Consider the following 13,296-nt stretch of genomic DNA (forward strand, 5'->3'; position numbering starts at 1 on the left):
AATTTTTTATGCTGTTATCTCAAGATTGCAAGTCTCATTTTCTTGATAAGATAATTTGGTTTAATTACAGATACAGAAAACACTGGGAACACTACAGACAAACAGGCCACGATGGGTCGAAACTGTACAGGGGTACAAAGTAAACTCACAGAACCAAAATGACCTACAAGGGGGAACTGGTAATACGGAGAACAGGCAGGGAAGCACAAGTAGCCAAACAGAATAACCAACATCACAGAATAATGAAAAACACAGTCAATGACTCCACAGGGAACAGAACAGGGGGTGCGTTTCCAAAAACCATAGTTGCTACCTACGTTAGCAACTTGCGTGGTTCGAACTATGTGAGTATGACGCAGGTGTTTCCTGAAACCATAGTTCGAACTACGGAGGTAACAACGCTGCGAACTTACATAGTACGATGCATCGTTAAACAACGCATATATACAGTGTCTTGGGAAGCTTGTTTAATTCTGTAAAAATGCTACAAATGCATTAGTATTAGTATTAGTATTAGTTTTATTACAGAAGTCTATTGATAAGCATTGTTTAACATATCTGCACATATCTCCCACACAGACATTTTCTTTTTATTTGTGTCATAATTTTTTTGACTGACTCATTCAGTTCTATTCTTGCCATTTTGCTATTAATTGCAATTGCAGTCATTGGCTCCCAAAGGGATACTCAACACAAATGTCTGGTGTTTAATGTTATTGCAAAGGTGTTACTAAACGCTCGAACGAACGTTTGCAAAGACTGTCATTAAGTTGTGTAGTTCGAACTAACGTGGTTCAAACTACTGTGGTATGATGGTTTTGGGAAATAGTCGTACTTCAGATGTTGGTTAGTTTGAACTACCATAGTACGATACATCGTTAATGCTAACTTCCATCGTTGTTTGGGAAACGCACCCAGGATCAGGTACTTAAATACAAAGGGCTAACAAGGAAACACAGCACATGTGATAACAACCAGCAAGCACTGGTACAAGAAAACGGGCAACAGGTGAAACTAATAATAATTAAACACAGAAATTATTGAGCTTTATAAATACGAAAAACTAAAAAACATTAACTGAGAATAAAACACTAGGAAGAGAACACAATGATAATTAGACAGAACCAGAAAAGAACAAAACAGAACACAAGCAGTGAAAACCTAGGACAAGAAAACTCATACAAAAGAAACACTGGGGAACAATATCTAATAAATATAAAAACAGATACAAAATGAAGACACAACTAAAGGATTGGTGGCCACATGCTCAACCCAAAGCACCATGCAGCAATCCAGGGAGCTGGGGAAACACACGATGGACTTGGGCACAGGGAGAATGGGATGGCCAGCGACACCTGCTGGCCAAAAGGGGAGGAGACACAAAAGGTTGGGGCAGACGGGTGCCCTAAGTTGCACCATGGTGCTGGGAAACGTCATGGGAAACTTCAGTGACTGTTTGTACATTACTCTGGGTTAAGGAGTCTGCTAAATACTATGCAAACTCTTATCTGACTGCATGCTAAAACAATGAAGTATCATATACTCAAAATAATGCAGCAAGGCAAGTTACTGAGGTAGGCAAGTTCAGCAAAAACGTTCATACTCATGCCCTCCAAGAACGCAGTCCAATGAAGGCTTCAATGACCCAGAACCAGATTAGAACAGATAGGGCTGGGGGGGGGGGGGGGGGGCAGAGCTTGCAGGGTTAACTGCAACGTTGAAATGAAGCCAGGGCCCCATGGAGTGATCCATCTTCATTTGAGACATTGAAAAGTGAGATGATGACACAGTGTAACATTATCCAGCACTTAATCAAAGGCAGAGCTAGCAGGAGGACGGAGTACAGCATAGCTGCTGCTTACGGTGGGCCAGTAAGGGACTTCATCTGCAATATAACAGGGAGACATTTCCAATTTTTAAAGGCTGTCAGTGGAAAATTTGTCTTCGACAGAATTACCTGAACACCCCATGACTGCTGACACAGCAGAGGGTCACCCTGGACGGCGGGCCGGTCTGAAACAGGGAATACAATTACACACATGGCCGTGTTTTTAAACTCGGTGAAGAAACCCACAAAAACATAGGAAGAACATGCAAAATCCACACACATGTACACACACAGGGGTGGGAATGGAAACCACTTAACAGGGCCGTTTCTGGCTACAGGCACGATAGGCAGCTACCCAGAGTGCACCAATTACCTACACTACAGAGGAAGTGAAATGATCACAGGCTGTCTTCCTGGGGGGGGGGCAAGTAAAGTTTTGCACAGGGCCCCTGAAACGGTAGAGACAGCCCTGCCATTTAAACACAGTGAGTGCAAAAAGAACCCAGATATCAAAAAGTAGGTTTTCTAAATTTATGCAGGAAACAGAGAGACAACACAGAGAATCTCCACTTGCGGTCTGTGTCTTTTCAGCCAGAGGCTTTTACACGCGTCGATGCTGAATGGGACGTGACAGATTAAGCGTGCCGCGGCCAGTCTGTAAGCACTGAACACGGCATGGAGCCAATAACGGGCGGGAGGAGCAGGGACGTTCTGTGCTGCTGTTTCTCGCCCATCGTGTCTCATTAGCAGGGAGTGATTGGGCATGAAGGTGCTCTACCGCTGTCTGCTGATGAAGGAGCTGCCTTTGGCAGTCATCTGTTCCTAATGCTCTTTATCCCGTCATCTGTGCAAGCCGAGTGCTTTCGCTATAGACGCAGCCTCAGCCCAGCGATGCGATCTGTTACGCGTAACCCGGGATATTCCGTACGACACGACGCACTGCATCGGAGTATGGAGAGCTCATTCGTTAGGGCATCTCTGGGGTTTTTTTTTATAGAGGCAAGCATGAGGGACCACCTCACATCCTGACGTGGAAGTCAGCAAGGAGAAAAGCATGTGTAGTGACAGCTTCCTGCCCCAGCATCACACGTGGAATCCGCAGGTCACGTGTTCAGCAGCATGTTCTGCAGAGTGCCGACAGCTGGAGAATCCCAGCTGCCAGGTTTTGCAGCTCAGCTCAGCTCAGCTCCGCTCCGGGGGGGGCATGTGTTCCCTGCCTTCCAGCCCTCTGTCGATTGGATGCAAATTCTGTTTAATTGTCTGGTTAACTTTTCCCTGAAAGCAAATTAAAAATTTCTCAAAGCATTCCCAAATTACACTTTGTGTTTTCTCATGCAGTTCAATCCTATAGTAACTCGAGTGAGGGATACGTTCAACTCATATTCTTTGTCTATGTGGCACAGTTCGACAAGTTGGAAAATCCAACTCACGCGCAAAACCGTCACAATATTTTGACTGATAGGCCACTGTGGAGTATAACCTCACTGACTGAGCTGCATCTCTGCTGCTGTGCTTCGTCCGCTGTAAGTCCAAGCTTCATCTTGTAAGATCTCTACAGTTACTCCCGCCTTGCCTTCTATGAGGGTTTTAGTTGTAGTTCTCTTCCTGTGTCAGCAGATGGCGCGGTAAATGAATCTGAGGCACTTCTGTAGTAATGTGTAAGCTCACAAAAGCACGTGGAGGCGAAATATTTACTTCACTAAAAGGTAAAGCCGTACTTTTCATGGTAACTATTTCGTTTCACGTTTTCACCAGAAAATGGTGTTAAACCTCATATTCTACTCCAAAATATCTGGAGGAAAGAAGGAATCATGATGTTATTATTGTCATTGTTATTATTATTATTTAGTTTATGCAGGAAAGCGTGTATGTGAGCGTATAGTGCGAGTATATGGGATGACCAGTAGATGGCAATGTTCGCCTAAATAAAACCATAGCATTTCAACAACGTTTTCTTTCCGTCTAACATTTTGGGGTTAAAGTTAGCGATTTGGTGTTTACCTTTTTTTAGATGTATGTCTAACTGTATTTCCTTAGTAATGAAGGGAAACGCTGATAAAATGAATAGTAATTTAAAAATCATGTCGGCTGGGCGTCCCTCTAGCAAGAAAATGAAAGATTGCACAAAAACGATTGCAGGCATGAAATTGGACAAACAAAAGAAAACTCGCTCTGCCTTTTGTTGTGTAATAAACGATAAAATAATGCTATCATTATATCTATTGTTTCCATACGTTTCGTAAGTCTAAGTTTGTGTTTAGTAATATATAAGCTTGTATCTAGAATAGTCTGCATTGTATTAAAATACTTGAATATAATAATGCAGGCATGTCGGTATATTCATTTGACCTTATTTCCGTTTTAATCGTATTCATTTTGGTTATTTCAAACTGGCAACACAACCTTTATCTTATGACCTTATACATGAGCGAGCGCCTTTTTTTCCGCCCATTGTCCTGAGATATATCCATCAGTTATCTGAATTCTAAAGACATAAAAAAAACTTTATTATATACGACCAATCAGACTGTAACATGTTCAGCTGACTACGCCAAATGATACGTCTCTGCATATTAATCTACATATTTTAAATACAGTTTGAAGAAAAGGGCCAAATGACAAGAACTTTAATATGACATTTTATTTCACGCGCTTGCTTGTGTTTGGTGCCGCGGTATATTCTGACATTGTATACTTCGGTATAGTGCACACATGGAAAAAAAAAACATATCCAAAAAGCCTTTTATTTCATTGGTAATTCACTTTGTTAGTTTTTGAATTCCGCCTCTTTATAGGGAAAGCGTAGCAAATTGTTGCGATAGTATCTTTAAAACTGACTAGGCAGCAGCTCTCATTGTGAATATATTATGAGAAGTAATAGAGTGTCTCTCCCCCCGCTGAATGATCAGCGGAAAATAACCGTATGGTGAAATGAGAATTAGAGTAAAATGTAATGAAAAGAATTCGACACCTGGGGCCATCCTTGAGCCGCACAATTAAAAGGTTTTTAATGAAATCGGGGGAATAAATGTATTCACTAGGCCTTTTACTTTCGTGATACAATTTAAATTTGCTTGAGGTATAAGGGACAATTCATTTTGTGGATAACAAAAGACGGGGCCCACTTCAAAATGTCATGCTTTGAACGGGTAAACGTGTAATTACAAAAAAAAAACTGTAAATAGCTGGTTCTTACGCCTTTATTTATGCTACACACAATGCGCTGTTGTATTATTGACAGCATTGCAACAAAAGATACGTCATTAGGAAGGATTAAACCTATTGAATTAAGGAACCTGTTCTCTCTGAGTATTTTTACTTAACACATATTGTGTCTGTTTGTTCTGTGACATTTGAAAGCTCCACAACAGATTGATTTTGTTGCCCATTGAATAATTATAGGTGAGGCTACTGGTGTCAAAAGTGTCAACATTTAGGACACGATATAGTAAAGGTGACAGTCTTCCCGTCTGTCGGGTCAAAGTCGCTAGCCAGTCTACTAATACGGCACGGCGCCTTGCAGACATATGCACTAAGCTGTCCATACAGATGGTAGCGCGAATAATAGACCTGGGCGCCTTTTATAAGGCTGTGCGCAGAGATCAGCGCAAAGTGCGCGGAGCATCCGGGCGGAGGGATGCTCCGATGTTTGTTACCGAATTAATCCTATTAATTAAAACGTTAACCTGATTGGGTAGAGAGCTCCGTCCCACCGGGCGAATCTTCTTCATAATAATAACCTGCTTTGAGATAATGATGTAAGGCGACTCCCCCGTCCGCCGCCGCTCATGCTGATGCTGCTGCAGATCGCTGCTGAGATCTAGTCAAGGTGAACTGGGCTCTCCGGAGGAAGCGGCGTCGCCACACCTCCCTAGACAAGAAGAGCGGCGTCGAAACCAACTTAGCAGCAAACTTACTGAGGCTCTGTGCAAGGCAGCTCGCCGGGACTATGGACAGGAGGATGAGCCTGAACGGAGCAGGAGACATTTTCCACAAAACTCTCAGCGCTGTCTCTAACAAAAAGATGGAGAGCTTCAGGTCAAGCGCCAGCGTCGATTTGCCTTCCCGGGACCGTCAGTCGCCGACTAATTGTTTCGAACAAAATGAACCGGACCCGATCCAACCCGGTGGTCTCATCGGGGGGCGCGGAGGAGCGCTCGGCCTCCCCAGTGGATCTTTGTGCGTCAATTACGGAGAAAGTGGCAACCGGACCTCGGCGGCGGAGAGCAGCGGCGGGGAGCAGAGCCAGGACGATGACAGCGACGGCAGGTGTGACATGGTGCTTATGGCAGACGGGAGGACAGCGGCGTCCGGGGCTAAATCTGACGGAGGTAAGAAAAACAAAGAGCAGAAAACGCTGCGGCTGAACATCAACGCCCGGGAGAGAAGGAGGATGCACGACCTGAACGACGCGCTGGACGAGCTCCGGGCCGTCATCCCTTATGCCCACAGCCCCTCCGTCCGGAAACTCTCCAAAATTGCCACTTTGCTACTCGCCAAAAACTACATCCTGATGCAGGCGCAGGCTCTGGACGAAATGAGAAGGCTGGTTGCTTACCTCAACCAAGGCCAGGCAATTTCTGCAGCTTCTCTGCCGGCGACTACAGCTCTCACCCCGGGCTTGGGGACTTACGAGCAGCCCACCGGGTACCCCTTCCCCGCCGGAGTCGCAGCCTCCTCCTGTCCCGACAAATGTGCCCTTTTCAACAACGTTACCTCCAGCCTCTGTAAACAGTGCACTGATAAGCCTTAAATTCAACCGAAATAGACTCGCTTAGACAAGAATGCGAAAAAAAACTTTCTTTATATGAATGAAGATTCAAAATAGACTGAAGCCGCCGTTGAAACATAAAGAACTTTAAATGACTTAAATGGGGAACACGTGCCGAAAATGAGTAAACTTTTGTATCATTCACAAAATCCATTCGCTTAAAATACATTTGGTTCGAATATTATTGATTCTGTATATAAAACATAATTTAAGTGCTGATGAGAACGAGAGTAAAAACTAAACAGAAGTATACGCTTTGGTGAAAGAGTTAAAGGTCTAAATCTTGTATTATATGGGTGATGCGGATCCTAGTATTTTTTGACCTGATAACATGCAGTTCTTTACCTTTAATCCACTTGAATATTTGCTGATGTTATACAGGACTGCGAACCCGTTGTTTGATTGCATTTGTTCTCATTTGAAAATGAATATAACATCTTCTCAGCGGTACTGATTTATGAAACCTGTAACATCGCAGGCTAGCCTGTCTGGAGGTGAAGATGGATTTAAATGTGGTCGCGTGCATCCGCTTGTGAAGAAATCGTTTGTTTGAAGGTTTTGCCGGCTAACAAGCGTGCTTAATAACTCAAAAACTGCATAGTTTCCACGTTGAAAAACTGAAATAATTTTCATTCCACAGCAATTCAAAGGCGTGCTTTTTATTCACTTTTGATAGTTATTTTCCATCTATGAATTCGGTGTTGTATAAGCCAATTATTTTGACTGCATGGTACATTTGAATCTTTCTGCATCGACACGGTCGCTGTATAAAATACGATGCTTACCCGTACAGTATGACTGGAAAGTTGAATTAGATGGATCAAGCTCATTGTCAGGTCAAGATATGAAGTATTGTAGATACAGTAGTCAACATATGACAGCTGAGGGCCTTGTGTATGTGTTGATATGTTGGAAAGCTTTATTAAAATATTTTGAACAAAACATACTTTCGTGTGTTCGTCTGTTGCTCACTCGCTCAGCTGTGGGAGATTTGCAGCACGTTAAATACTAGGCTACAGGCCTGATTCAGATTTGCTTAGAAACGGTTCAAACGGATTTATTTCAATGATTTATTTGATTTTAGCTTCCGAGCTGGTTGTAGTTTAAGAGCAGATAGTGGATAGTGTTTTATATGGAAAGTGGCTCGAACTTTTTTTCTCTTCTCCCTGTAAACGTTGAGGGCTCGCATCTGTGACAGTGTCTGGTCGTTTTTTCGGTATTACTATCCAGAGCGCTTGTTGATCTCAGGGCTTCACCGTGTGTCATGGTTCATGATAAACACAAAAAGGAAAAGAATAATGAGATGGTCGTTTTCTGCTCCTTCGGGAGCTGTAACTTTTCATGCAACCTAACGGCCTTGGGAAGCGACGCCCGGCGTGGTTCTCCAGAGCCCAGGGCTAAGAGAAAACGTCTTCCCGCATTACATGGCGAAGCTGGCGTGCCCCTAATTATGATTATTAAAACAATTTCCATGACGGTGTTTAATAATATGTTAATTTGAAAACAACTGTGTATGAAAACTGTCGACTATAATACCTACATTCGTTTAATGAAACACATCATTAAGGCAATTAAACCTCCTGGATATGATTAAGGAACATAATTACGACACTGTTCATTGGTATAATTGGGTGTCTTTAATCACCGGGCACGGTGATCAGCAACGCTGACATTAGTTTGTTTTGTTCTGTCTCTGCTGTCCATCAAGATGATTAGAAATGAACCGGGGGGTCGTTTTAAAAATGGCGGTGGCACTATATACCGTGGGGTCACTGTCTTATACTTGGCTAAAGCAAGTGTAAACAGTCATACAGCTCAGGCACAATGGTGAATTATATTAATTGACGGGAATAACTATTAACATGGAACCGCACACCCGTGATATTCCTAATCCAGGCTGTAAAACATATTTATACAAATACCCAGGCTACATTTATCAGTATGTCCTAACTACGTACGTTACCATGTTCAGATATCTTTTTTTTTTTTTTTGGGGGGGGGGGGGGGGGGCATAGAAGACTATATTATTCTTAACCTTTTTAGCAACCAAAGTGTCTGAATTTGGGTATCATTCTCCACTAGAATATAAAAGATAATTCAAGTAGAATAATATCGCTTTTCCAATGTCAATGCCATTACAGAAATTGTAAATTAACGAAAACTTATATTGTCGAGTATTTATTTGTAACTCAAAAGTATAATTGGCACAATGCAATGTGTGTATTTTGTATGTATTTTCTCGACGTAGCCAGAGAGATCGGCACGTTTTAATGATTTATTGATTCAAACTAGCAAAAGTTTCATAAATACATCATTGGGAATATATCTAGGCCTAGGCCTATATATTAACACTAGGCTACTAAGATTACAATTAAAAAAAAAATTAAAATCAGCTTTTAAATATAAAAAAACATTGAAGAAATTTAAATTGTATTTCATACAGTAATTTGGCCATGCATAATTATCATGTAATTGTATAATTATTTAGCGGACTATGACTGCACTTGATTCGGGCTTATTGTAACATATTAAATCATGTTCTGTATATTCCTCGCTGAGTTTAATTGCCCGGAGACCGAATCAAAAAGTTATTCAAACGACCCCAAAAATGATCTAACAATATAGATTGTTTGTTTTCTTTCAGAGACACTGGGCCCTTTTAAAGGCTCATACTTCTAACAAATCTTCCAAAACAATTAATTTAAATACATTTTTTCATTGACTAAGTTTGCTATAGGCTACTTTTGACTTCGAACATCATTTATTAGGCTATGTAATTAACATGCAGCCTAAAGTTCTTTAAACTATAATAATACTATTGCAGGAAATGCAAAATGAATTTATTCAATGGATTGTCGTTATCCATATACATGCTGCCGGGTATATTTAACGTTGATCACTGCATTTCACGTTTTTAAAAGGTATTTCCGTGTTATACGCATTCCGCAAAGTTCACAGCACACTAACCAGTAAATCTCGGTTAGTGAAAGTTACCTCACAATCTGAGTTTCCTATAAATCAAAGTTGAAAAACACATATCACGGTGTTTGCATCTTCCCTTGAAAGCAGACACAAAGCGTTAAGTATTATGAACAAAGCTGAAAATGCCGATGCTCACTGGACTTCAGGATCAGTCCCCGAATCTGCGAATGCCGCGTTTGGACGAAAATATTTTTTTTAATTTTGACTTTTATTCCATGATTTTATAAATGATATACAAAGGGGATTCAGACCACCTGGGACTGAATCTGAAAACTAGAAAGCGACTGTAAGTCAAAGCATGAGGCACCAGGCTGTCATTTTGCATTTTCATTCTTTTCTGAGCCTTTGGACCGTACGAATTATTCTCAATGATTAGCAATTCCTAAATAATAAAGGTCCTTTTGGCGACTATTAAATTGTCAAGTCCAGATTTTCGATTGTCGCCTAGATTCGAGCCAGTAATTGCAAATGAATAATATATTTAATTATGCTTTATTCCCTACAAAACTCGCTTATTTTAAAGTGTTCTTCCAATACAAAATTTAAGTAAAAGTTAATCTGGCTAAATGCTGTTCACAACCTGCCATGCGAACATATGCAATGTGTGCACAATCAGGGTAATAAAGTGATCTTTTTCCAAGCGTAGTAATTGTTTATTTATGCGAATAACCCTTTGTTAGAAGCGCGGACTACGCTTTGTGTTTTGGTGAGAGAATATGGCGAAATTATTATCTCGTTATGAGGTTTCAGACAGCAGAGAAAGGACAATAGCTTTCTGCTGTTAGCACCTGTAGTGTTCATTAAAAAGTTTCTCTGAAATAAATAATATATATTTTAAAATGTAAAATTACTGCATTTTCTAATCATTCTTTACTTATTACAATAGACACATTATATATTTGCAAATATAGATCGATATTTCTATAAAAGGATCACAAATTCAGCTACAAATGTGAGTTAAATAAGGCTGAATTTCAGTGTGTATGAGAGATTTATGTATATATTACTAAATGTCCGCACAATGTGATAACATCGAATGCGCCACCTTTTCAGTCCCCACAAAGGAAAACTCATTTTTATAAAAGTCTGTTAGTGGATTTAAAAAAAAAAAAAAAAAACTAAAAAATAGCAAAAGTCTTGTATTTTGTTTGGTAAATTGTGGTTATGGTTAGGGCTGCATAGGGGGTATGGTTGTCATAGTTGGGATTAGGGTTTTACCCATAGAAATGAATGGGCGGTCCCCACAAAGATATAAATACAAACGTGTGTGTGTGTGTGTGTGTGTGATATAGAAGAGGTCCAACAATCAGCTCCTCGATATGTTTTCAAAGCAACGTGAGGCGACTCGCCGGGTTCTGCTGAGGCCACATAGTCAGCACCAGAACCACGGGCATGTGGGTCACGACACCGTAACGTTATTCTGCATCTCGTGAGGAAGGACCTCAAATTCCATGACAGCACACGCTAAATGCGAACAGAGCAGCTGAGTGATGACTGCGATTCCAAGCTCACCGACAGGGAGAAATGGACACTTAACAGAACGGTCGCAAAACGTCATCAAAATATGACTTCAAAAACCACGGAACTGAATCGGTACCTCCATGATCCAGTCTCAACAAGACTGTATGCCATGGGCTTCAGAGAACTGGTTTTTATAACAAGACTGTGGTTCAGAAAGCTTTCACATCCTCGGCCGGCTGTACAGAGAATAAAAACTGGACCCTGAACAACAGACAGTAAAATGGACTTGATGAGGCACCATTTAGTGTTTTTTCCACATCAAGGTGCTTTTATGCTTGGAAAGAGCCAAAGGAATCCTTTATAATGTCTGCTGCCATCGGCAGGCATTCCACAGCTCCCACCATCTCTCTGCATTGTTATATAACAACCCAGAAATGTGAGGCCATTTTTTCCGGAGTTGGTATATCTTACGGTGCAGACACCGTTCCCTTATGATGTTAATGCCCCCATACACAGTGCTAAACAAACCCAAGAGTGCTCTCCACTGAGGGGCATCATGCTTCTGCTGCGAAGCCCAAGTGTACCTCAGAGTCAGGGCATGATCTCTGCATTTTATATGCTGTCAAGGCAGCGAGGCCCATGCTCATCACATACTAAGGGTTATCCTTAGCAGCATGTGGGAAACTGCAATGAGGAATTAGCTCAAATGGTAGACCTAATACCCGCATTCTCCAGGCCTTTTGGGGTGGTGTGTGGCTCAGTGGGTCGGGATTCTGTGTTTCTAGTCAGAAGGTTGCTAGTTCAAATCCCATAGTCAGCAGAGTGATTCCACTGTTCTTCCATTGAGGAAAGCCCTTAACCCACAAGTATTCTAGGAACTGGCTAACCCGAGTTTCTCAGAAAGACTTGCTGGATATTAAATGAGAGAAAATGGTGAAACTAAGATGACCTTTTAGGGATGAAAACTTAGGACCAGATGGATTTGAAGAGCTTGTTTAGACTGATAAGACAAATTCCAGTTCAGTGAGCCAGTCTATGGTGAAACAGATGATAGAAGGTGAAGGAAAGAAAGGCTGGCGGGATGGCATCGCAACAATGAGAGCGCTGCTAAGCTAGCATGGCGCAACAGCGGCGCTCTCTCAATGAGGATCACACGGGCACGCAGCCTCGAGTCCTCAGATGGTCAGTGGGAGTATGTCAAACTAAGTGACAGCGATCTGTGCCGTTTATGTAACGTAGGTTTTTGGCCGTTCTTTTGTAATATCTAGGTTTTTTTTGGACTAACCAAATCTCTGTAGAATTACTACTAAATGTGATTGAGTATGCGTTTCTTTGTACATTTCCAGATTTCCAGAATGAAATCGCTTGAAACCATGATTTTGATTTGCACCTGTACACAGTGGGAAAAATAGACAGCCGGGCATCACATTATCACTAAAGCGGATTCCTGTGCTGGACATTTTTGGACATTTGATGTTTGGACGTTGGACATCTGGACAGTTGGACATTTTTACAATCTAAGTAGATGTAAGAAAAATATTTCAAAATTCCTCAGTTGAAACTTGTTTAGGCTGAGTGTAAATGGTAAATGTTACATCCTTGAAGAGAAATGGTCCTGAAAGCCTTGGCATTGCTGCCATCTCCGTTGCACGGACCTTTTAAAGTGCTGTCATGTAGCCATTGACAGTGTGATTTACCCACAGAGACCACAGCGATATTACCCTGTCCCCTCTAATCCAAGGCACATAAACTATTTAAATCACTATGGATGAATCATGGAGCAAAGAGGAAAAACAATAATTTCCTCAGAATGATATTAGTATGTAAATATTGCCAGCAATTAATGTCTGAAGACCCCCAGTAGTAAGATGTGATTCAGAGGAATACATTTCCCCATTGCAACTGCTTTCAGTATTATATCCGCAGGACGCATACGGGGTAAATCACTGCAGCGCACTTTGCAGAACAGGAGGGGTTGAACACAAATGGCATCCAATTCATAACATGCAGCATAAACAGACTAATAAAAACTATATCATGCAATTTATATGAGTAATACATGTGTTTTGTTACGGCACGTTAAGATCTGTTTAAGTTTGCCTTAATTTCCTGTTACTGCAATGAACAGCCTACATTGAAAGCTTGCTTTCTTTATAGGTAAATACGAAAAGTACATGCAGGATACGCCCTTTTTATTTACAGCATATATTGTACTACAATGCTGAATGTTGCATCTTTCCAAATGATTTTTTAC

The 13,296-nt window shown here is 41.3% G+C and overlaps 1 protein-coding gene across 1 annotated transcript; it reads left to right on the plus strand.

Moving 5' to 3' along the window:
- The first annotated feature begins 5,199 nt into the window (after positions 1 to 5,199).
- On the plus strand, positions 5,200 to 7,545 carry bhlhe22 (basic helix-loop-helix family, member e22). The gene has a single exon (XM_023794444.2). It carries the CDS (start codon positions 5,778 to 5,780, stop codon positions 6,579 to 6,581), a length of 804 nt encoding a protein of 267 aa, XP_023650212.1. The 5' UTR covers positions 5,200 to 5,777; the 3' UTR covers positions 6,582 to 7,545.
- Positions 7,546 to 13,296: the final 5,751 nt, after the last annotated feature.

This window comes from Paramormyrops kingsleyae, chromosome 15 (assembly GCF_048594095.1).
Source record: "Paramormyrops kingsleyae isolate MSU_618 chromosome 15, PKINGS_0.4, whole genome shotgun sequence".
NCBI lineage: Eukaryota > Metazoa > Chordata > Actinopteri > Osteoglossiformes > Mormyridae > Paramormyrops > Paramormyrops kingsleyae.